This window comes from Papio anubis, chromosome 16 (assembly GCF_008728515.1).
Source record: "Papio anubis isolate 15944 chromosome 16, Panubis1.0, whole genome shotgun sequence".
In the NCBI taxonomy this organism is placed as follows: Eukaryota; Metazoa; Chordata; class Mammalia; order Primates; family Cercopithecidae; genus Papio; species Papio anubis.
This window is the reverse complement of record NC_044991.1, coordinates 29209309-29234237: the sequence shown is the minus strand read 5'-3', so window position 1 is coordinate 29234237 and position 24929 is coordinate 29209309. Positions and strand designations below refer to the sequence as shown.

General features: G+C 53.7%; 2 protein-coding genes and 2 non-coding genes across 5 annotated transcripts in view; 3 read left to right on the top strand and 1 right to left on the bottom strand.

Moving 5' to 3' along the window:
- The first annotated feature begins 3781 nt into the window (after nucleotides 1–3781).
- Nucleotides 3782–3925, top strand: LOC116270887. The gene has a single exon (XR_004179192.1).
- Nucleotides 3926–4009: 84 nt separating this feature from the next.
- Nucleotides 4010–4092, top strand: LOC116270883. Its single transcript, XR_004179188.1, has one exon.
- Nucleotides 4093–4555: 463 nt separating this feature from the next.
- On the bottom strand, nucleotides 4556–10456 carry LOC101009121 (RIMS-binding protein 3A). Its single transcript, XM_003905268.3, has one exon. The coding sequence runs from the start codon at nucleotides 9907–9909 to the stop codon at nucleotides 4969–4971; it is 4941 nt and encodes a 1646-aa protein (XP_003905317.2). The 5' UTR covers nucleotides 9910–10456; the 3' UTR covers nucleotides 4556–4968.
- Nucleotides 10457–21742: 11286 nt separating this feature from the next.
- The window catches only part of UBE2L3 (ubiquitin conjugating enzyme E2 L3), a 52878-nt gene continuing 49691 nt past the window's right edge, over nucleotides 21743–24929 (top strand). Inside the window, exon 1 of one of the 2 annotated variants that reach the window (XM_003905270.4) lies at nucleotides 21743–21863. In XM_003905270.4, coding sequence (XP_003905319.1) covers nucleotides 21837–21863 — 27 coding nt within the window. In that variant the 5' untranslated portion in view covers nucleotides 21743–21836. The remainder of the gene's footprint in view (nucleotides 21864–24929) is intronic. The other variant, XM_031656471.1, reaches the window with a different exon arrangement.

The window sequence follows — 24929 nt, the reverse complement described above, 5'->3', positions numbered from 1 at the left end:
TAAATTTTAAAAATTGCTTCTTATTTTAATGTTATTTTTATTTTATTTTGAGATGGAGTCTTGCTCTGTCGCCCCAGGCTGGAGAGTGCGTGTGCAGTGGTACTGTCTTGGCTCACTGCAACCTCCCCAGCCTCCAGGGTTCAAGCATCTCTCCCTTGCCTCAGGCCTCCCAGTAGAAGCTCGCTGGGGCTACAGGTGTGTGCCACCAAGCCTGGCTAATGTTTTTGGATTTTTTTTTTTTTTTTGAGACGGAGTCTCGCTATCTCCGAGGCTGGAGTGCAGTGGCTGGATTTTGGCTCACTGCAAGCTCCACCTCCCGGGTTCATGCCATTCTCCTGCCTTAGCCTCCCGAGTAGCTGGGACTACAGGCACCTGCCACTATGCCCAGCTAATTTTTTGTATTTTTAGTAGAGACAGGGTTTCACCGTGTTAGCCAGGATGGTCTCGATCTCCTGACCTCATGATCCGCCCACCTTGGCTTCCCAAAGTGCTGGGATTACAGGCGTGAGCCACCGCACCCAGCCAATTTTTTTGTATTTTTAGTAGAGACAGGGTTTCACTGTATTAGTCAGGCTGGTCTTCGACTCCTGACCTTGTGATCTGCCCGCCTCAGCCTCCCAGAGTGCTGGGATTACAGGTGTGAGCCATGGCACCCTGCCTTATTTATTTATTTATTTATTTATTTATTTATTTATTTATTTTGAGACAGAGTCTCGCTCTGTTGCCCAGGCTGGAGTGCAGTGGTGCGGTCTCAGCTCACTGCAAGCTCCGCCTCCCAGGTTCATGCCCTTCTCCTGTCTCAGCCTCCCCAGTAGCTGGGACTACAAGTGCCCACCACCACGCCCAGTTAATTTTTTTGTATTTTTTTTTAGTGGAGATGGAGTTTCACTGTGTTAGCCAGGATAGCCTTGATCTCCTGACCTCATGATCCACCCGCCTCGGCCTCCCAAAGTGCTGAGATTACAGGCATGAGCAACCGCACTGGGCCCAGCCTATTTATTTATTTTTAAAGAGATGGGGTCTCACTATGTTGCCTAGACTGGAGTGCTGTGGTGCTATCTTGGCTCACTGCTGCAAGTGATTCTCCTGCCTCAGCCTTCTGAGTATCTGGGACTATAGGGATGCACCACCACGTCCGGCTAATTTTTGTATTTTTAGTAGAGATGGGGTTTCGCCATGTTGCCCAGGCTGGTCTCAAACTCCTAACCTCAGGTGATCCACCCGCCTCGGCCTCCCAAAGTGCTGGGATTACAGGTGTGAGCCACCGCACCCAGCCATCTGGTGTGTTCTTTGAGGATAAGGCAGCACTAAGTGTGTTGGGTTGAGACAGCCCTCAGGCCTGTGCCTTCCCTATCCCCACCTTTAACCGCAGGGACAGCGTGGTAGAACCCAGTGGCGCCAGTTCATGAACTTTCCATGGAACCAGTTGGTAGCTCTGGTCCTTCTGCCCCAAGGTGCTTCTGGTCATTTCTGATGACACCGAAGAAGTCAGTGTCCTTTCCTTATTTTCTCTCTCTCTTTTTTTTTTTTTACCTGGGTATTCTGGAAGTGTCTTTCCTCTGACAGTGTTGCTGGACATAGGGAAACGAAAGGGTATGAAAAGACCACCCCTCATTCCCGCCCTCCCAGAGGGGCAGCCTGGGAAGTCTATGGAGGAGGTGACTTTGAGCCATGATGTGACCTTAGATGAGGAGCCCCTCTGAGCCTTAGGAGGCTCTTCTGCAAAATGGGACAAATAAAGAAATGTCACCGGGCGCGGTGGCTCATGCCTGTAATCCCAGCACTTTGGGAGGCCGAGGCAGGCGGATCACCTGAGGTCGGGAGTTTGAGACCAGCCTGACCAAAATGGAGAAACCCCGTCTCTACTAAAAATACAAAGTTAGCCGGGCGTGGTGGCACATGCCTATAATCCCAGCTACTACAGAGGCTGAGGCAGGAGAATTGCTTGAACCTGGGAGGCAGAGGTTGTGGTGAGCCGAGATTGTGCCATTGCACTCCAGCCTGGGCAACAAGAGTGAAACTCTATCTCAAAAAAAAAAAAAAAAAAAAGAAATGTTCACTGTGTGCAGTGGCTCAGGCCTGTAATGCCAGCACTTCGGGAGGCCAAGGCAGGAGAACCACTTGAGTGCAGGAGTTCCAGATCAGCCTGGGCAACATAGCGGGACCCCATCTCTGCCAAAAAATTAAAAAATTAGCCAGGCACCAGGTGTGGTGGCTCAGGCCTGTAATCCCAGCACTTTGGGAGGCTGAGGCAGGTGGATTCTTGAGCCCAGGAGTTTCAGACCAGCCTGGGCAACATAGTAAGACCCCTGTCTCTACACACACACCAAATTTGCCAGGCGTGGTAGTGCACATCTGTGGTCCCAGCTACTTGGGAGGCTGAGGTGAGAGAATCATTTGAGTCCTGAAGCTCAAGACTGCAAGTGAGCTGTGATTGTGCCACTGCCCTCCAGCCTGGGCAACAGACCAAGACTCTGCCTCAAAAAAAGGAAAAGGGCCAGGTGTGGTGGCTCACACCTATAATCCCAGCACTTTGGGAGGCTAAGGTGGACAGATCACGAGGTCAGGAGACTGAGATCATCCTGGCTAACATGGTGAAACCCCGTCTCTACTAAAAATACAAAAAATTAGCCAGGCATGGTGGCGGGCACCTGTAGTCCCAGCTATTTGGGAGGCTGAGGCAGGAGAATGGCATGAAGCCAGGAGGCTGAGCTTGCAGTGAACTGATATTGTGCCACTGCACTCCAGCCTGGGTGACAGAGCGAGACTCCATCTCAAACAAAAAAAAAAAAAGGAAAAGAAGGCCGGATGTGGTGGCTCATGCTTGTAATCCCAGCACTTTGGGAGTCCAAGGCGGGTGGATCACGAGGTCAGGAGTTCAAGACCAGTCTGACCAACAGAGTGAAACCCTGTCTCTACTAAAAATACAAAAAATTAGCCGGTGTAGTGGTGTGCACCTGTAACCCCAGATACTCAGGAGGCTAAGGCAGGAGACTCGTGTGAACCTGGGAGGCAGAGGTTGCAGTGAGCCAAGATGGTGCCATTGCACTCCAGGCCGGGCAACAGTGCAAGACTCTGTCTCCAAAGAAAAAAAAAAAAGAAAAAGAAATGCCATCCCAAGGTGGTCCTTCACAGAAAGGGACTCAGAAAAGCAGTGAGCTGGCCGGGCGCGGTGGCTCACGCCTGTAATCCCAGCACTTTGGGAGGCCGAGGCGGGTGGATCACGAGGTCAGGAGGTCGAGACCATCTTGGCAAACACGGTGAAACCCTGTCTCTGCTAAAAATACAAAAAAAAATTAGCCAGGCGTGGTGGTGGGCGCCTGTAGTCCCAGCTTCTCGGGAGGCTGAGGCAGGAGAATGGCGTGTACCCGGGAGGCGGCAGAGCTTGCAGTGAGCGGAGATCACACCACTGCACTCCAGCCTGGGTGACAGAGCGAGACTCCGTCTCAAAAAAAAAAAAAAAAAAAAAGAAAAAGAAAAGAAAAGCAGTGAGCTACAATAGCTATCTGAAGCTGGGAGACACTACTGACTACTCACTCTTCGCAAAGGGCTCAGCAGCACACAGCCTCCCTGTGGGGATGCCCTCGGGGAAGATGTGGCCCAGAGTAGTCTTTTAGGCCCTGCTCCTCAGTCCTGGCTCTTAATAGGACCCTCAGCAGTCAAACTAGCACAGCCCGAGCCACGCTGACCTCAAAAAGTAAGAATTCAGGGCCTAGGGACCTTGAGCAAAGCAGAGAAGTTAGCGTCAGATGAGGTGCAGCGGGTATGGTAGAATAAGGTGTTCTCAGGTCCCCAGTGCAGCCCCCAGATAAGACTGCAGTATTTTCCTTATATGATCTGGTCCCACCGTGGGCAGCACTGCATGCCCAGAGCCTGAGAGGATTATGAAAACATGGCAAGGGAAGTGAGGCCAGGGAACCCAGCATGGGGGCGTGAGGAGCAGGGGACGGTGGGTGGGGCTAGAGGACAGGGAGTTTAGGGAGGCCTCTGCTGCTGTGACTGTGAGCCCCAGCCAATGATGATGTGGCCACTGCACAATCTGAGTTCTGGGAACCACGTGGTGGAGTGTGTTCTGGGAATAGACTGCAGCAAGGAAAAAAAAAAAAGCAGAAGGGTGCACCCTCCCTTCCCTGGCCAGGAAAACATTTCTGTAGCCCTTGCAGACCCACTGCACGGTAGTGAGAGGGAGGAAAGCCAGGCTCATGTTTTCCTTGGTTGTGCTTCAACTTCTAAAATATGTTTTTACTATGAACATTTTAATGAGGGGTTGGACATAAGACAGAAAAATAACATTCTGATAGCTTGTTTGGAGGTCCTAGCAGGGGAGCGCAGCTACTCTTATACCTTTGACTGAAGACCGATCCTCCTCTATCGGGGATGGTCATCCTCTTCCACTGAGCGCACAGCTTCTGGAGGGACACACACGGAGCAGTGAGGGAGGAAGGGGATACCCGCCCAGTCAGCCAGATCAGCCGAATCAACCCTGGTGATCAATGGGGTGACAGATGTGGCAGCCAGATCACCCTCACATCCCAAAAATAACATTCAGATTGCATTTTTTTTTTAAGATATAGACTTTTCTTGAGACTTTCATACATACAAGGCAATGGATAGACAACCTTAACCTCCTAGAGAAAACACACATTGACCACAGAAAAAAGGCACTTCTCCATATACCTACCATAGTTATCAGCAACTTTTGAAATGGTCTCTCAAACTCTCAGGGGTTGGCTTGTTTTGCTTGCTTTTGCAAATAACTCAGGCTTAAGTCCTGCTACTTTCAGAGCCTAGGGAACACTTAAGGACTACCATCAGTTTAAGGACTACCATCAGTTTAACATGGTGGCACTTGGAGCACATGCTACTTATGGTGGTGAGGAGGGGTGCTGGTGTGAGGGTCTGCAAGATTGCCTCTTCTCTGGCAGGGTGTGAGCAGCCAGAGACCACTACCTGGGCAAGGATGCTTGCTCAGTGTCCATGGAGGGACATGTGATCCAGCAGGTGGGCAGGGACCAGGCCTCTGTGGCCGCCCAACTCTCCATAATAGAATCCTTGATCATCCATAGGCCCATAAACCATGACCACATCTCCTGCCCTCAGTGCCAGCCTGCCCTTCGCCTGGCCCCCTGTTTGCCCATCCATGGGATCATAGTCCACAGCTGCTATCATGGTCTTTGGAGTCCACAGTGGGGGCCTCTTGGAGTTCCCTTGGAGCACCAGGGAGGAACCCTGGGGGATGGTGAGCCCCTGAAAGTCCTCAAGGTGGGCCACAGAAGGCAGGTGCCCTTGGGCTGGCAAACACCACGTCCTGTCAGTCTGCTCTGTGCCCACCTCCATCTCAGCCACTAGGTGCCCAGGGATATTGCCCACTTGCCTGTTGCGCTCGCTGAGATAGAAGCCGTGGGTGTCCTGAGAGCCCCACACTCTTAGCAACTGCCTTTTCTGGAAGACCAGCTCCTCCTCTGCAGCCTTGGGGTTGGCAGACATCACCAGGGGGCTGTAATCAGAGAGGGCCACAAAGACCCTGGCTGGAGTGTTGGCCCCTGTCCCCAGCTGTTGGGGGCCACCCCTGGGCATCTCGATGACTTTGGCAGATGGAGCTGGACACGGTGCTGAGCTGGGCTCGTGGAGTTGGCACTCTCTCTTGGCCCCCAGAGCCTGTCCTTGCCTGCTCTGGGGCTTGGGCTCCCTCCTCTTCTCTTGCTTCTCTGTGCCCCATGGATCCAAGCACAGTGCCTCCTGCTCCTCCTCCAAAATGTTATGGAAGTCAGATGCATACTGTTGGCTGGCGCCCAGCTGGGGAGGTGTGAACCCTTGGGCATCTTGCTTTTGCCGAAGTATCCTCTCAAGGGCAGCCTTTTCCTGACACGGTTCTTTCCTAGACCCACACTTGGTGTGTAGTTGGATGAATCCTGGAGCAGGGCTTTTGCTGGTGCCCATGTGCTGGTAGCAATTTTCCTTCTCCCCAGGCTGGTCACTGAGCAAAGGTGGTCTGTGATGCTGGGGACTCTTCTGAAAGAGCAGGTCCTTTCTACAGCCCTCCCAGGCCTCTGCAAGCTCCTCGGCTTGGCTGCCAGTCCCTGAACTCAGATATTCTCCTTCTGAGCCCAGGTTGGACACTGGGGATTGCCTCCTTGGTGGTTCTTCAAAGAATGCTTCTAGGAACTTGTCCTGGGGCTCCCCACAGCTTCCAGGGTTGTGGGGGCTGTCCTTGGCATTCAGAGGAGCCAGTGCCAGCTTCTGGGGGCAGACGGGGAAGGTGACTCTGTAGGTGGATGGGTCGCCACAAGTGTAGCTGAAGGGTGGAGTCTCTGGCCATTGGTGACACATGAAGCAGTCCTCGGGGATCTGAGCTGGCACCGAATCCAGGGACTCACCACAGAGTGACATGGTTCTCACTGAGACCTTCTGCCACGTTAGGGGCACCTGTAGCTGGGAGAATTCCAATAGAGTGCTCCCAGCAGTGGCATCGGTGACCTCACAAACCTTAAGCCCATCTGCATACACAGCATAACCGGTGACCTGGACTCCATTGGAGGACCCAGCTGAGTCAATGGTCACAGGGAGCCAGCTGACCACTAGGACGCCTGGCGAGGCATGGCGCTCCACCAGCACATCCAGTGGCGGGTGGGGAGGTCCTGCCAAGAGTGTGTCAAAGGTGATGGTGGAGGACATAGTTCCCCAATACACCTGCAGTAAGTCCCATGGCAGCCGCACCTCCACCCGCGCCCGGTAGTGCATGCCAGGGCACAGGCCCTGGAAGGTGTAGCAGCTCACACCCGCTGGGGTCAGGGCATGCTCTTGGTCATCAAGATACACCACGTGGGGGTGGCGGTGGCTGCTGTAGACCCAGGTGATCTTGGCCGATGTGGCTGTGACATTCTGCAGGTGTAGCTGCATGGGAGCCATACGGAGCACCCCTTTGGTCCCCAGAAGGGATCTGAAAAGGCCCTGCTTCCCCATGCTCTGCAGCAAGCCCAGCTGGCAGGCTTCCATCTTGGTATCCAGGATCTCTGTTGCTACTTCTGTCTTGGAGCCCACCCTTACCATCTGGTATAGCCCTCTGTCCACCACTCCCTGGGCTTCCCCAGGTAATAAGCTGTCTTCCTCCAGAGCTTCATCCTGCCCAGCTGGGAGTTGATGGGGGCGTAGGGCAGGGGATTTTGCAGGCAGGCAGCCTGAGATGTAGCTGTCTGGAATCTGCTCCACCAAGTTGGAGGGCACCAGCCCCCGCCGGCCATCCTCAAGCTCCCCCTCATAGAATCCATCTTCATCCATGTCCCCAAAGATATATATGTAGTCCCCAGCTGTGAGGGGCAGCTCACCCTCGGGGTGATCATTGGGCCCCTCGAATGGGTCATAGTTATACTGAGCCATAAAGATCTTGAGCTTGGGGGCAGCAGGAGCCACTGAGCCCCCCACTTCCAGGGCCAGGGACACGCTGTCAGGCTCCAGGTCATCCACCTCACTGGCTGTGTCCCTATCCAGAGTAGGGCAGGATGGCACGGTGGCCCACATCGACCCCTCAGAGGAGGAGTTTGACTGGGAGCTGGTTTTCTTGGACACAGGTTGGCTGGCAGGGACTGTCTCTGAAACTTGGGGGACACTGGCTGGCTCCCCAAGGGCAACTGGGCTCTCCTCAAGGGAGACTTCCCTTTTCTCATGTATGTCTCTGTTGGGCTGTGACACTGTGTAGTCTTCAGGCAGTGCCTGGAACTTGGGCCTTCTGCTACCCTTAACTTGGGACTCGGGCATTTGACTGGTCTCCCAGGGCTGTTCGGGAGGGTGAACAGGCTGACACTGGAGCGCCTGTATCTCCTTCTGGGAAGCATGAAGGTCACACAGGGCCTTCTGCGGGTCGCATTGCAGCTGCTGCTGCCTGTCCTGCCCGCGCGCCGCCTGCTGCAGCAGGTGTTCGGCCATTAAGCCGGCGGCATCGCGCTCTTGACACGCGCGGCCCACGTGGCCGCGCACTTCGCTATTCTCAGCCTCCACCTTCCGCACCCAGTCTGTCTTGGCCTGCAGCCGCCCATTCTCCTCCGCCAGCCAGGCGTTTTTGAGCAGCGCCGCCTGCAGCTGTGTCTCGGCCTCCTCGCCGCGTCGCCGCGCCGCCGCCGCCTGCGCGCCCAGCTCCTCGCACTCGCGCCGCCGCTGGTCCAGCTCGCTCTCCAGCGCCAGCATCTGCCGTCGCACCTCCTCGCAGGTTGTGCTCTGGCCACCCGCCTTGGGCCTGGCGCCACCGTTGCCCTGCTGAAGCGTCAACTGCCTCTGCAGGCGCAGCACTTCCCGCTGGGACTCGCGCTGCAAGCGGTCTAAGTCTCTGACGTTGAGCCACTGGGTGCAGGGGCCTCCCCTTCCAGTATGCGGGTCGCTGCAGGGGCCCGAGGCGATACGCGCCTGCAGGAGGTGGCACTCCTGCCGCAGCTCTTCGATCTGCTTGTCCTTGGCCAGCAGCGCGCTCGCCTGCTCCGACAGGTCCTGGGCGCGCTGGCGGGCAAAGGCTTGGCATAGCTCCAGGCTGGCGCAACTCTCGCCGGGCACAGGCGCGCTCACCGCCCGAAGGTTGGTCTCCTCCAGCTTGCGGGCGCGGTCAGCTAGGCGCCGCGCGAGCCCGGTCAGCTCCGCGCGCTTTACCTTGAGCCGCTTCACCTTCTCGTCTGCCTGGTAGGGGCAGCCTGCACGCCGCAGCTGCTTGTTCTCCTCTTGCAGGGTAGAACAGCGGCGCGCCAGCACCCGCAACGCCTTGGCCAGCAGCCAGTTCAGCTTTATCAGCTCTTGGTGGCCCAGGCCCGGGGGTGAGGGAGTCAGGACTTTGCAGGGCTGGCTCTCAGAGCCTTCTCCTCCCTGCGGGTTGCTGAGTTTCCTGTGGACTGATGGTGGTAGTGGTGGCAGGAGTGGCGATGGTGGCGGCCGGAGTGGCGATGGTGGCGGCGGGAGACTCTGGGAGCCAGGGATGGAGGTGTTTGGTGAGGAGGACCGCTCCTCGGATTTGGAGGCCTTGGGGAGACTCCGGGTGCTGTCAAGCGAGCGGGAACGTGCTGGTGCGAAGCAATCAAGGGAGCTGGCGCGCGTGGAGAGCAGTCCGTCTAGGGAGCTGGAGCACGCAGAGGACACCAGGTCAAGCGGGCGGGAGTGGACACCGACGTCGGCACTCAGGCTGTCTAGAGATCCGAGTTGACAGGCGGGTTTAGGGGCGTGGCAAGAGCCGCTCGAGGTCTGGGGCAGCCGCTCTTCCAAGGAATGCACAGCTTGGGGGTCCGCGGGTTCCGACAAAGCGGGGTTCCTGCCGAAGTGCTCCAGGATGTACTTGAGGAAGAGCTGGCGCTCCACCTCCAGCGCCGCCTGCAGATAGCGGATGCGCGCCGCCTGCTCGCCATCAGTCTGCCAGCGAAGCTGCCCCAACACTTCCTGCAGGCGACAGCGGCACTGCCCCGCGGAGACCTCGGACGCCCCCGGGCGGCTACAGTGGCCGCGGTTCACCAGCTCCTCGGCCAGCTGGCGCTGCAGTTCCCGGGCTTGGCGCACCACGCCATCGCGCTCACGGTGCAACAGCTGCTGCAGCTGCCGCTGCTCGGCCTCTTTCCAGCGCAGCAGCTGCCGGATCTCGGCCTCGCGTTCCCGCTGCATCTCCTCTTGCAGCTGCCGCAGCTCCCGGCCGCGCTGTGCCTCCCACTTGGAGCGCAGATGGTCAGCCAGCTGCCGCCGCTCCCTCTCGGCCTCCTCCCGCAGCTGGCGCGCCTGAGCAGCGAAGCGCCGGCGTTCCGCCCGCCAGCCCGCCCGCTCCGCCTCCAGCTCTGCCCGTAGCTTTTCCAGCTCCCGCCTCTGGTTCTCCAACACTGACGCTGCCGGGCTGGAGCAGCCCAGCTTCTTGGGCGACGCGCCCAAGGGGCTGGGCGAGTCCTTGGCCATTGCGGCCGCGGCCCGACTGGACTCCAGACTTCGCCTGGCCGACCGCAGCTCGCCAACGGCCGCCGCCCCGGCAGCGGCCAACCGCCCGGCGTGCCCCTTCCGGCGCCCCCTGGGGGTCTCCGCGCGCCCCTTCCGTCTCTTGGAGTGTTCCCCCGCCTCCTGCCACGGATGTCTGGCCCACGTGCCTCTCCACCTGGCAAGGCCAGGGCTGCACTCCCACACCCCTGCCCAAACTGGCCCATGTCCCTTCCAGGATGCACGAGGGCTTTTCTGGTCCCTACACTTTTCCTGCTTCTAGCACCATGTCCCTTGTGACCCTCCCTAGGCACCCTCCCAGGCACTGTGCAGTCCCAAGCAGGCTGAGGTGCCCTGAGGGAAGTCTGGGCTGCTGCTCCTGGACTTGGAGAAAGGGTCAGGGTGTGTGTGTCAAGGCCACCCAAGGGGTGTGGGCATACCTGGTCGTGGGTTCAGGTGGTGTATTTGGGTCAGATGGCTGGAAAATGCAGTAGGATATGCCTCAACTTGGCTAGACCTGGACTCCCCAGGACCCTTCAGCCCCCATAACAGCCCTGATCACCCAACTGGTCATCCACCTTTTGGGGAAAGGATGTGCCTGATACCCATTTGTGTTACTGTGCAGAGTCGGCTCAGAGGAGGTATAAACGAAAAGACCCTCCCCAGCAAGGTGGCATAGGGACCCAGGGCCAGATAGGCATGAGGGGCACTGCCCAAACTGGCCATCTGGCCTGCCTACCTCCCACATCCAGGTACCACCTGGTGACAAATGCTGGAGCCCCAGTGTCTGGGCTACTCATTGGCACTTTAGGTAGAGGCCTCAGGATGGGCTAGGAGTGAGGGTGAGGCTTCAGCAGAAATGCTGGAGGCATCCTGAGCCGCAGAAGACACACACACACACACACACACACACAATGAGCTGCAGAAGAAACATACAGACACACACACACAATGAGCTGCAGAAGAAACATACACACACACACACACACACACACACACACACACACTGCCTGTCTCTGACTGGTGGCCACCTGTGTGGCTTGGAAGCTAAGGAGCCCTGCTTCAGTCTGGCTCCTCTTTGCCCTTCCTGCCTGTTCCTGGTGCCAAGTGGCTTTTGGGAAACATGGATGGACACCTGATATCTGGCCATCTGCATCGAGACATTGGTTTTTAAATTATTATTATTATTATTATTTTTTGAGACAGATCCTCACTCTGTCACCCAGGCTGGAGTACAGTGGTGCAATCTCGGCTCACTGCAACTTCTGCCTTCCAGGTTCAAGTGATTCTCCTGCCTCAGCCTCCCAAGTAGCTGGGATAACAGGCTCGTGCCACCATGCCCAGATAATTTTTTGTACTTTTTAGTAGAGACAGGATTTCAGCATGTTGGCCAGGATGGTCTTGAAATTCTGACCTCAAGTGATCCACCTGCCTGGGCCTCTCAAAGTGCTGGGATTACAGGTGTGAGCCACTGAACCCGATGAGACCTTGATATTGAAGTCACATCAGAGGCCCCTTTACTTCTCCGTCTGTCGTGTCTCCCTGTCCCCAGTGGTATGAATAGCCACTGTGCTCCAGCCTGGGCAACATAGTGATGAGATGCTATCCCTAAAAAAAACACACATAAGCTGGGTGCAGTGGCTCACACTTGTAATCCCAGAATTTTGAGAAGTCAAGGCAGGAAGCTTATGTGAAACCAGGAGATTGAGACCAGCCTCGGCAACAAAGAGAGACCCTCATCTCTACAATTTTTTTTTCTTTTTTTTTTTTTTTGAGATGATGTCTTGCTCTGTTCTGCAGCCTGGAGTGCAGTGGAATGATCTCAGCTCACTATAACCTCCGCCTCCCGGGTTCAAGTGATTCTCCTGCCTCAGCCTCCCTAGTAGCTGGGATTACAGGCGTGTGCCACACCACCAGGCTAATTTTTGTATTTTTAGTAGACATAGATTTCACCATGTTGACCAGGCTGGTCTTGAACTCCTGACCTCAAGTAAAGTCATCTGCCTGACTCGGCCTCCCAAAGTGCTAGGATTACAGGCATGAGCCACCGGGCCCGGCTGCCAATTTTTTTTTTTTTTTTTTGAGACGGACTGTGCCCGGCTCCAGCTGACAATTTTAAAAACATTTTTGGGCCGGGCGCGGTGGCTCACGCCTGTAATCCCAGCACTTTGGGAGGCTGAGGCAGGCGGATCACCAGGTCAGGAGATCAAGGCCATCCTGGCTAACACAGTAAAACCCCATCTCTACCAAAAATGCAACAAATTTTTTTTGTAGGCTGGACGCGGTGACTCATGCCTGTAATCCCAGCACTTTAGGAGGCCAAGGCAGGTGGATCACTTGAGATCAGGAGTTCAAGACCAGCCTAGCCAACATGGTGAAACCATGTCTCTATTCAAAATACAAAAATTAGCCGGGCATGGTAGCGTGAGCCTGTAATCCCAGCTACTCAGGAGGCTGACGCAGTAGAATTGCTTGAACCTAGGAGGCAGAGGCAGAGGTTACAGTGGGCTGAGATGACGTCATTGCACTCCAGCCTGGGTGACAGAGACTCCATCTCAAAGAGAAATTTAAAAAAATGTGGCCCAGCATGGTGGCTTATGTATTCCCAGCACTTTGGGAGACGAAGATGGGTGGATTGCTTGAGCTCCAAAGTTTGAGACCAGCCTGGGCAACATGACACCCCCCTACAAAAACCACAAAAATTAACTGGGCATGGTAGTACATGCCTGTAGTCCTAGATACTTGGGAGGCTAGGTGGGAAGATTGCTTGAGCCTGGGACGCCAAGACTGAAGTGAGCCATGAGTAAGCCACCACAGTCCTGCCTGGAAGACATAGTGACACCCTGTTTCTAAAATAAACAAAAAAAGTCAGGCATGGTGGCATGTGCCTGTAGCCCCAGCTACTTTGGAGGCTGAAGCGGAGGATAGTTTCAGCTCAAGAATTCAAAGCTGCAGTGAGCAATGATCATGCCACTGCGCTCCAGCCTGGGCTACAGAGACAGATTCCATCTCTAAAAAAAAAAGTAAAATTTGACGATGTTTTGTCTGATCTTTATCGAGTGTTTTCCGGATCGAAGATCTGATTTTCGAGGACGACGAGGAATATGATTTTTTCCTCTCCCTCCCCCTCCCTCCCTCCTCCTCCTCCTCCCTCCCTTCCTCCCTCCCACTCCCCTCCCTCCCCTCCTACTCCATGTTGCTTGGCTGGTCCCGAACTCCTGACCTCAAATAACCCACCTGCCCCGGCCTCCCAGCAGCCACCACACTCCACAATAAATTAATGGCCAGTGGCTCCTCACACCTGTAATCCCCAGTGGGAGGCTGGTGTGGGCGTGGATCATGGAGGTTTGGGAGCCTGCATCAGCCCAGTCGCATGGCAGTCCCCGTCTCACCAAAATATAAAATGGCTATAAAATGTGTCCTGCCACCAGGAGGCTGAAGCAGAATTGCTTGAACCTGGGAGGCGGAGGCTGCAGGAGCCGAGGATCACACCTACTGCACTCTAGAAATTGGGCAAATAGAGCTGGGAGTCCGGCTCCAAAAAAAGAAAAAAAAAAACTAACTTATTATGGCCAGGGTGATGGCCCATGCCTGTAATCCTAAAAGTACTTTGGGAGGCTGAGATACAGCAGATCACTTGAGCCTAGGGAGCCAAGACCAGCCTGGGGCACATGGCAAGGCTGTGAATCTTGCATTAAAAAATTATATATATATAAAAAATTTAGCTTTCAGATAATGGTGTGGTGCACTTCTATAGTCCCAGCCATTTGGGAGGCTGGGATAGAAGGATAGCTCTGAGCCTCAGCTTAGAGGTTCCAGTGGATTGAGGATTGTGCCACTGTAATTCCCACCTGGACGAAAGAGCCAGACTTGTTCTTAAAATAAACTAAAAACAAAAACTCCAACCCCAAATAAAAAATAATAATAAAATAAAAATAAATACAAATTACAGAAATACTCATAGGCCTGTTGGGAGGGAGACCTGCAGGGCTGGATGTATACACCGCCCCTACTCTTGGTTTTGAAAGTGGGTAGATCTACCTTAAGGCCATTTGGCTGCGCGGGTACCTGCTCTCCAATCCTGTGCACTGGGAGGCCGACGGGCTGGATCATGAGGCCAGGAGGATCGACCATCCCACACACGTGAAACCCCTGGCCCCTACTAAAATGCTAAAAGGGCCGGGCGCAAAAATCGCCCAAGCCTGTAATCCCAGTGACTTTGGGAGGCCGAGGCGGTGGATCACGAGGTCAGGAGGATCGACCATCCTGGCTTAACATGGTGAAACCCCTGGCCCTGTTTGGGAAAATACAAAAACTAGCCGGGATGCGCGGGTGGCGTGGGCGCCTGCAGTCCCAGCTACCTGGAGGCTGACGCGGAGAATGGCTGGAACCCGAGGCGGAGCTTCAGTGAGCCGAGATCGCTACTTTACCGCACTCCAGCCCATGACAGATTAGACCTGCCCCAAAAAAAAAAAATACAAAACTAGCTGGCAAGGTGGCTGGGCTCTGTGGTCCCAGCTACTCAGGAGGCTGAGGCAGGAGGAATGGCGGAACCTGGGAGGCGGAGCTTGCAGTGAGCTGAGGATCCCAAATGCACGCAACCCATGAGCAAAAACGAGGACTATGTCCTCCAAAAAAAAAGTGTCTCTTTATCAGATCTCAAGAAGCACTTCTGGTTTTAATAAAAGGTTATGCCCTTTGGAAATACGTCGAGGAACCCCTGGGTTAGAGTGGAATTTTGCTCTTATTATGTGCTACATACATACACACATACACACACGGCTACTACCACACCCGCCATCCCAATACGTCATGAGTTCTCTGACCTGGAGAGAAGGTGTTATGTCCCCTTTACATCTCAGTTGGCCCCACAGCGCCAGCCCTGTATTCCACTTTCCCTCTCTCTACAGCCCCAGTCTATGACTTTTGGGCCATAGAATCGGGTTCCTGGGCAACCTGGTTCACATCCTTCTCCTGCCGGCCTGGCCTGGCTCCATTTCTGTTTGGTTACCAAAGCCCCAAGCTTTGTAGAGCCTGCCTGGCCTTGAGGAGGCGAATGGGCTCCATTCGAGAGCATGCAGGAGTGTTTAAGCTTCCCATCCCCCATTGCTACAGTAGCTCCCCCAGCTTTTCATTCCATATCCTTTATTTTTATTTATTAAAAACTTAAAATTTTTTTTTTTTTGTAGAGACAGGGTCTCCCTATGTTGCCTGGGCTGGTCTCAAACTCGTAATCTCGAGTGATCCTCCCACCTCAGCCTCCCAAAGTGCTGGAATTACAGGCATGAGCCACCACCCCCAGCGGCATATTTTTTATTTTTGTTTCTATGTGTTTTCTGTCTGTTCTTTGCTGTCTCCTCCATGTCTAGAACAGTGCCTGGCACACGATAGGTGCTCAGTAAATACATGACTGAAGAAGACAGAGGCAGACAGGCCAGATGTGGCTGCTGCCCTCAGGGAATTGACAGTCCATGATCTATGAGAATGAGCTGCAGACTGGGAGGCAGGTGTCCCAGCATGAGCTCACCATACTCCTGCCCTCTCCTGGTCCAGCTTTCTCACATATTAAATGAAAGCGAAGCTGGACATGGTGGCCCACGCCTGCAATCTCAGCACTTTGGGAGGCTGAGGTGAGTGGATCACTTGAGATCAGGAGATTGAGACCAGCCTGGCTAACATGGTGAAATCTCTACTAAAAAATACAAAACTTAGCTGGGCGTGGTGGCAGGTGCCTGTAATCCCAGCTACTCCAGCGGCTGAGGCAGGATAATTGCTTTAACCTGGGAAGTGGAGGTTACAGTGAGCTGAGGTTGTGCCACTGCACTACCGCCTGGGTGACAGAGCAAGACTGTCTCAAAACAAACAAACAAACAAACAATAAATGAAAGTGATGGATTACCTGAATGGTTTTCAAACTGGGTTCCTCAGGGCTCAGTCTGGGGGAGGATGCAAAGGTCAAATACAAATAACAATGGAATGTAGTAACATTGGTGCTTGGGCAAGTGCTCTGGGTGAGGAATGTGGCGCTGAGGGGGAGAAGAGCCGCATCAGAGCAGGATTCCTGGATGAGGCAAGGAGGAAACACAGGGGCTGAGAGCTGAAGGAGAGGGAGTGAGGGCTGCCAGAAGAGCTGAGAGGCAATTTCGGGCAGTGGGAACTGGAGCTGCAAACCACCAGCCTCCTGCAGTCTGGCTGTCTGTACCGGCCCTCACTCATGCCCACCACCCTCAGGGCAGGCACATCCCTTCTTGCACTGATATTTGCCCATCCTATTATGACCCTCATTTGAGGGTGCAGGGAGGACTGGAGCTCAGAGAGGGAAGGTCACCTGGCCAGACTCTAACCAGCTGAGTTCCAGTGGAGTTCCTTCCATCCCCCAGCACTGGGTGGGGCTGGATACCTGGAGAGGTATCGTGGTGCTCTTCCTGGGCTCTGCAGCCTGCCCGGCTGGTCCACATCTTCCTGGGCCAGAAGGGCAGCATTGTGCCAGCTTCTAGCTCTCTGGCAGGGGCCCCTGGCCTGCTGGGCTGTCCTACTGCCTTGGTGGCCCTGGCTCAGCTCCCCAGCTCATGTGCCTCTGCAGCAAGTGGTCAGCCCCTTCCCATCTGCACTTTATAAGCCTCATCCCTGAATCCCCCCTATAGCCATGGAGCCTAGCACTATCCTCTCCAGAGAAGGAAACTGCCCAGGGTCACACAGGGACTTATGTGCAGGTCTGTGTGACCTGAGTCTGGGCTCTGAACTGGTGCTTGCAGGGTCTTACCCGCTGGCTCTGGCAGCCTGAGTGTTACTGTAATCCCTGAGCCTTTGGACAAGCAGGCACTGCTTCCTGAGATCCCCATTGCTGCTGGCAGCGTTTCTGTTTCCCAATTCCACACTGCTACCAGGACAGACATATCTTCTGTCTTCTAGCATCTGCATTTCTCTTCCCTTTGGATCTTTTTTTTTTTTTTTTGAGATGGAGTCTCGTTCTGTCATCCAGGCTGGAGTGCAGTAGAGCGATCTTGGCTCACTGTAACCTCTGTCTCCTGGATTCAAGCGATTCTTCTGCCTCAGCCTCCCAAGTAGCTGGGATTACAGGCATGTGCCACCACGCCTGGCTAATTTTTGTATTTTTGGCAGCGGCGGGGTTTCACCACATTGGCCAGGCTGGTCTCAAACTCCTGACCTCAGGCAATCCGCCCACCTTGGCCTCCCAAAGTGCTGAGATTACAGGCATGAGCCACCAATCCCAGCCTGGATGTATTTCAATCACCCTCCTTCCTCTGCAGTCTGAAGCTTGAGGCTTTGCCCACTTCCCAAAGGCACCAGTAGCAATGACCATTTGTTCTGTCATTTGGCCATAGCTCTAGGTCAGAAGACCGTCCTTCATCAAATGTTTATTAAGCATCCAATCTGGCCAGGGGATTACAAGGGCTCAGTAATGTGCTAATTTCTTCATTCACCAAGCGCAGAGAACGGAGTAGAAGGAAGGTGGAAAGGAGAAGGAAGGAAGGAAAAGAGAGAGGAAGGAGGATAGAAAGGAAGGAAGGTGGGAGGGAGAAAGGAAAGAAAGAGGGAGTCCTTTAGGTTATCTAAGCCCCTCAGGACTTGGTCTGGTCCTCACAGTCCAAGAACAGACTTGGGCTTCAGCCTCTGACCAGTCAGATGACTGAGAAGTTGAGGAACAGCTTGAGCCTCAGTTTTTTCCTCTGTAAATGGGGTTGATAGCAGTTCTGACCCAGAGGGCTATAGCAGTTCTGACCCAGAGAGCCCCCCAACAGAGGGCTGTTGGGGAAGTCACAGAGATGCTGGGTGTTGCCTTTGCACTCAAAAGCGTCCAGGCTAGCTGTGGTGGCTCACACCTGTAATCCCAGTACTTTGGGAGGCTGAGGTGGGAGAATCTCTTGAGTCCATGAGTTAGAGACCAGCCTGTGCAATATAGAGACAATCTGTCTCTACAATTTTTTTTTTTCCCAAAAATTAGCCAGGCATGGAGGTGTGCACCTGTAGTTCTGGGAGTCTGAAGTGGGAGGATAACTTCAGTACAGGAGGTTAAGGCTGCACTGAGCCATGATCACACCACTGTACTCCAGCCTGGGTGACAGAGCCAGACTCTATCTCAAAAAAAAAAAAAAAAAAAAAAAAATTCAAAAGGGTCCAGTATGCATCTTACTGTCAGCTTACCCAAGGGAGCATGATAAATTGAGTCCCTGACATGTGGACATGGGGAGTATAGGGGGAGGGAATGGCAAAGGCACCACAGGCAGAAGGACCAGCCTGGGCATGGTGGGGGGCGTGATGTGGCACAGCACTGATTGTGGGAAGCGAGGGATGTGGGAGATGAGGCTTCAGGTTGTCAGAGGGAGGTTGAGGCAGAGCCTCACCTGCATACTCTAGACAGGGTCCAACTCCTGGTACCCAGCTTCCTAGCCCAGTGACGGGCCACTTCTCTTAGGGCCACAGTTTTCTCTCCTATCAAATAGAACATCTCAGCACTGCTCTGTGGTGCCAATGAAGGGTATAAGTGTCCGGTGCCCAGCTGGCCATTTCCTGCCCCAGCAGAGGCATTTGCTTTTCCTTGTCCTCTTGCCTACTGGGAATTCCTTCCATCCCCGGTTCCTCCACCAGCTTCTGTGAGGCCCCTCCTATGAGCCCCCACACCTCATCAAACCCTCAACACCCTCTAGTGTTTTCCTTGGTGCCTCCTCAGGATGCTGCGAGCTCCTTGGGGGCAGGTGGTGCCTGTGTATCTCTCTTTTTTTTTTTTTTTTTGAGACGGAGTCTTGCTCTGTCACCCAGGCTGGAGTGCAGTGGCACAATCTCAGCTCATTGCAAGCTCTGCCTCCCGGGTTCATGCCATTCTCCTGCCTCAGCCTCGGGAGTAGATGGTACTATAGAGGCCCGTCACCGCGTCCGGCTTTTTTTTTTTTTTTTAATTGTATTTTTAGTAGAGACGGGTTTTATCGTGGTCTCGATCTCCTGACCTCGTGATCCACCCGCCTAGGCCTCCCAAAGTGCTGAGATTACAGGTGTGAGCCACCGCGCACAGTCCTGAGTATCTCTTTTTCTGGACCTGGGCCCAAGGCCTAATAGATGAGTGCCCAGGACTCCATGCTGACTGGAGGAAGGAACAGCATGTGGTCAATGTGAGCAGAAGGGCTGGTAGTCCACGAGGAAAAAGCAGTCACTTCTTTTTAAAAAAATTTATTACTTTTTTTTTTTTTTTTATTTTGAGATGGAGTCTCACTCTACAATGAAGCTGAAGTGTAAAATGGCTGATTCAGTCTACTGCAACTCCACCTCCTGGGCCTGGCGATTCTCCCACCCTCAGCCTCCTAAGTAGCTGGGACTGAGTAGGAGCGTGCTACCACACCCGCTGCTAATTTTGTAGTAGATAGGGAGTTCTACTATGCTGCTTGGTCTTGAACTCCCTGACCTTGGTGGATCTGCCTGCCTTGGCTTCCCAAAGTGCTGGGATTACAGGTACGGAGCCATCATGGCCTCTGGCCTATTTATTTTGTGATATGGTGGTCTCATATGCTGCCCAGGCCAGCCCTGACCTCTGGCCCTTTGGCAACCTCCTCCCACCAGCCTCTAAAATCATTGGGATTATAGGGGTGGAGGGACTGTGCCCCAGCCAAGAGTCCATTTCTCTTATTTATTTTATTTATTTATTTGAGACATGGTCTTACTCTTTCACTCAGGCTTGAGGTGCAGGGTACAATCATGATTTGGCCTAGGTTTATTTATTTATTTATTTATTTGATATGGCCCACTTTTCTACTCAGGGCTTGAGGCAGTGGGTACACCATGGCCTACTGGGCAAGGCCAAGCTAACTTACAGGCTCATGGATTCCTCTCACCCCAGCCTCCCAAATAGCTAGAATTACTTGGCCATCACACCTGGCTAATTTTTTTTATTTTTATTTTTTGTAGAGCTGGGGTCTCCCTGTGTTGCCCAGGCTGGTCTCAAACTCTTGGGCTTTAGCAATCCTCCTGCCTTGGCCTTCCCAAGTGCTAGGGTTACAGGGATGAGTCACCATGAGGTTACTTCTGATGGGAGGCTTGGGGAGATGGCACAGAAAGGATAAGTGTGTATGAACAGGGTTTGGCTGAGTGGAGGGGATCGGGTATGACTAGAAGTCACGCCTACTAGAGGAGGAATGAAGGTTTTAGAACGAGAGAGGGGCCCCAAAGGCCAGGCCGCCCTTCCACTGGGACTGGGTACATTTCCTGAGTGCTTGTTTAGCAAAAGCACTTTGCAGCTCAGCGGCTTGGCTCCCCACCTGCAAAGTGCAAGAGAGTCATCTTGCAGGCAGCGGAGAGGATGTAAGAAGATGCCATGGTAAAGGCTAGTCCTTGACATTGAGCCTCTGATGATCCCACTCTCTCTATTCTCAGCTTAGCACATCGGGTCGAAGGTATGAATTGTGCTTCCTCATCTGGCTTGGAATTTCTCAGAGTAAGGGTCCCTTTCGTCTGTAATTCTCCACAGAGGAAAGCAGTTCTCAATAAAGCTATGTTTTTCCTTTGTCCTGGGCCCAGTAAGGGCAGGCCCGGTGCTCACAGTAGACCCCAGAGTCAGTCCCAGGCTTCTAAGTTCACCATGACCCTAGGGAGCTGATGGGGTCCCTCATACATACGCTGAATGTGTATTGAACTTCCAGTGTACTGGCCTTGGGGGAGGTAAAAGGCAGGCAGAATGGCTGATCACATGAGGCTTGTCATCTAGTTTCTCCCTCCTTTCCTGTGTCAAGCCTGGGCTCCCAAGATGAGTGTGAGGCCAGCCTTATTCCAGGATATATTATTTCCAGTTCCCTTTCCTTCTCTCCTTTCAGGGGAGACCCACTGTTCTTAGAAATGGAGAAAAATGTCCAAGCCCAGTGACTCACACCTATAATCCCAGCACTTTGGGAGGCCAAGGTGGGTGGATTGCTTGAGGTCAGCAGTTTGAGACCAGCCTGGCCAAAAATGCTAAAACCCTGTCTCTACCGAAAATACAAAAATTAGCTGGGCATGGTGGCAGGTGCCTGTAATCTATGCTACTCAAGAGGCTGAGGCAGGAGAATCACTTGAACCTGGGATTCAGAGGTTGCAGTGAGCTGAGATCATGCCATTGCACTCCACTCTGGGTGACAGAGTGAAACTGTGTCTCAAAAAAAAAAAAAAAAAGAGAGAACTCCTTAAGAAGGTCTGAATATATTCTGAAGCTATGTTCTTCTCTCTTCTTTGCTACCTGAGGTCCAAACCAGTGTCACCTCTTTGCCTGAACGATTGCAACAAGTTTCCAAGTGGCCCCTGCTCCCCTTCTTATCCTCTTACCCACCTCCATTCCCCATTCTCCAATCAGAGTACTTTTTTTTTTTTTTTTTAAGACGGAATCTCTGTCGCCCAGGCTGGAGTGCAGTGGCGTGGTCTCGGCTCACTGCAACCTCTGCCTCCCAGGTTCAAGCAATTCTCCTGCCTCAGCCTCCTGAGTAGCTGAGATTACAGACGCCCGCCACCACGCCCGGCTAATTTTTTGTATTTTTAGTAGAGCCAGGGTTTCACCACATTGGCCAGGCTGGTCTGGAACTGCTGACCTCGTGATCCACCCGCCTCGGTCTCCCAAAGTGCTGGGATTACAGGCGTGAGCCACCGCGCCCGGCCAACTATTTTATGCAATCAATATTTATTATTTGCCTACTACGTGCCAGGCACTGGTTGTAACTGTCATCTGATTGGACGATCCGTAAACGCTGCGGCTCAGCCTGTGCGGTTCACTTCTGTTCCTCCACGCGCCTCCGAGCACGCTGGGAAGCATACAGTAGGTGCTCTGCTCCGCTCCTGTGCCCCGCCCCGCGGCCCCTCCCCCCTCCAGGAAGTGCGGGGGCTCCAGCCGCCCGGCCGGCCGCGATGCATTCTGGGGAAGGAGCAGCACCAAATCCAAGATGGCGGCCAGCAGGAGGCTGATGAAGGTAAAAGCCATTCTCTGGCCTCGGTCGGGCGTGGGGCGGCGTCCCAGGCTCCGGACTCCCGAGGCAGGCAGCGGCCTCTCAGGGCGCTGCCGTCTGGCCTCCTGCCTTACACGGCCTCGTCGGTTCCCTGGGCCGTGCGCAGGTTCAAGGAGCTAACGGGGCTGGCCTAGGCCGCAGCCTGGGCGGGAGCGCCAGGCCGCGCTGGGAGCCGCTGTTGGCCCCTCAGCCCGGCCCGGGGCGTTCACGCCACCCTCCGCCCGGAGCGTGGCCGCGTCCCCCTGTCGCGGAGGCCGCGGTCCGACGCGAGGGCGTCGTTAATGTGAGAGCCCGGTTGGGAGGCTCCAAACTGAGCGCCTTCGGGGAAGGCCCGAGCGCCGGAGCCCCTGCCCGGAGCCCGCGCCGTGGAACCGCCCCGCCCTGGGCCTCAGCGAGCCGGGCTTGCAGCTCCGCTTGGCCCAGCCGCAGCTCGGAACTCTGGAAGGCTTGGCCTAGGAAAGCGGGGAGGAGGCCAGGCGGCCAAAGTTAGGTCAGTTTGTTGGTGGGTCGTTTGGAATTGCGCTGGGTCCTAGCAAACTGTCGCCTTGTGACTGCAGAGTCACACAGCGGGCAAGTTCCAACTCCAGGAAGGCCTGAGGTCGGCCCCGATCGCGGCGCGGTTCTCCTTCCCTCTCCTCCACTCAGTCATCTCGATCTCCCTTCCCTGATAAAGCAAAATGCCATTTTTGGGGGGGTAACGGTTGGTTTCAGTCGTTCGAATCAAAACGGGCCAAAGTTTATAATAATAACTTGGTACTTTGGATGTTGAATGCAGCAGGGTGCTTTCTCGCTACTTGGCACCTTTTAGTGAGGAACACATTAGCTAAATTGGCTTAGTTCTTTTGCCAGTGGATTTGACAACGTCCTCCGGAGTCCCCTCCGCCGCGGCGGCTGGCTAGTGCAGCCGGCCTGCAACGGGCCGGAAATTAAAAAAAGGCCCCGGAGCCGGTTTCCTGAGGGGAGATAAAGAGCTGGGGTTCGTTCTGGGCAGAGCAGTGTTTGGTAGAGCTAGACATTGAACTTGGAGCCACAGTCTCTGAGCCCTCCCTCCCTCCCTGGGAACGTTTCCTTTCTTTTGTTCCCTAAGGGCTAGAGAGGACATTAACTTTATAAAACTGGAGTGTAAGTGGGCACAAAAGAAAACTCAGAGGACTTCTGACTTCTCCTCATCTCTTAAGCTAGTGACACCACCATTCACCAGATAAGGGGTCGGTTAATGGCTTTCTTTCCTACCCCACTCCCAGGTGCAATCGTCTTTCAACCCTTGTGGATTTAAATTTAGGAAGTTTTCTGGAGTGCAGGCCGGGCGCGGTGGCTCACGCCTGTAATCCCAGCACTCTGGGAGGCCGAGGCGCGCGGATCACTTGAGGTCAGGAGTTCAAGACCAGCCCGGCCAACATAGTGAACTCCTGTCTCTACTAAAAATATAAAAATTAGCTGGGCGTGGTCGCATTCGCCTGTAATCTCAGCTACCCGGGAGGCTGAAGTGGGAGAATCGTTTGAACCTGGCAGGTGGAGGTTGCAGTGAGCCAAGTTTGCGCCACTGCACTCCAGCCAGGGCGACAGAGACTCCATCTCAAAAACAAACAAAAAAAAGATTTCTGAAGTGCATGACTTGCTTTCTGATGTTACTGAAATTCCTCTGAATCTGTATCCTCATCTCTCAGGTGCCCTCCGGAGTGCTCTCCTCCCCAGACTACCCCTCACGGACACCAGAGTTCTTTTAAGGCAGATAACTCAATTCTTTTCACTCCTGTTAAAAATGTCTATGGTCTTATTGTCCTCAGCAGTTAATCCTAACCTCTTACTTGGCATGCAAGACCTTTCTGAGACTGACGGAAAGCAATCAGTTGAGCCTCACCTCCTGCCCTTTGGTTTCCCACCATTCTTGCACCTAATCGCAGTAGCTACTATTTTTCCAGCTTTTACTTCGTGCTTTATATGCATGATCATGTTTAATCCTTCCTGTGAAGTAGACATTGTGATTTCCATTTTGTCGATGAGAAAAGATTCTTTGGCTTGCCCTGGGTTACCTAGCTAGGGAGAGTGAGCTGTGATCGAACTGGGTTCTTTCTCCAAAGCAAAGTCTCCTGCTCTTACTTGCCCTCTGGTGTCTCTTTGCACGTGTCGTTTGCTCTGCCCCAAAAAAGTTGCCTTCTCCTCACTTCTCCCTTCCAGAGAAGTCCCAGGTTCAACTCCAATGCCAACTGCTCTCTGAGCCCCTGCTTCCACATCCCCCTTCAGAATGAGTTGTTTCCTCCTCTGTGTGACCACAGCACTTTATGTTTCTCTTTGAGCACTTGTCACAATCTCTTTGTGTTACAGATTTGTCTTTCCTATACTGGGTTCTGAGATCCCGAAGGGCAGGGATCTTGACCTAATTCATCCTGGAAGCCCCCTAGCCTATCCCAGTTGACCCAGTTTGGAATCCCCAGGCTCTCAGGGGTCTAAGAGGGGACTTATTACGGGTTTAAAATTATTACTCTGTTTCTAAAAAAATAGACCTTGGAAAAGAATTTGTAACATTAACTGAGTATTTATTAAATATTAGGTTATTTACATAAGTTATCTTTTCAACACTCCAAGTTAGTGTATTGTCATTTTTATGTTTTTACAAATGAGGACATTGTGAGGTTAACTAGGTTAAGGGAGTTACCTAAGGTAGAATCGTAGAATGTGGTGGGGAGAGAGAAGACACTGACTCTTCCTGTCTTTAGGACCCAAATTCCATGCCTCTTGTCAGGCTGTCTTTCTTACTCAAAGGCTGCATGGAGCGGTGTGTTGTTTCTTAAGTTGAGGATGGAAAGGCTTTCAGTTCACTAGGGGAACGCTTAGCATGTAATGCTGACTCACATGTGAGCTGGGCTGCTTGGGTGACTGTAGTTTTTGAGACGTGAGTCTCTGCCTCTGTCACTCCAGGGCTGGAGTGCAGTGGCCGCATTCAGCCTACTGTAAGCTCCTGGGCCCCTGTCTACTTACCCTCCTGCCTCTAGCCTCCCAGTAGCTGGGACTATAGGCGCCTCACCACCT

Coding starts and splice junctions, on each gene's coding strand:
- LOC101009121 (XM_003905268.3), bottom strand. CDS start 9,909: ATGGCCAAGGACTCGCCCAGCCCCTTGGGCGCGTCGCCCAAGAAGCTG.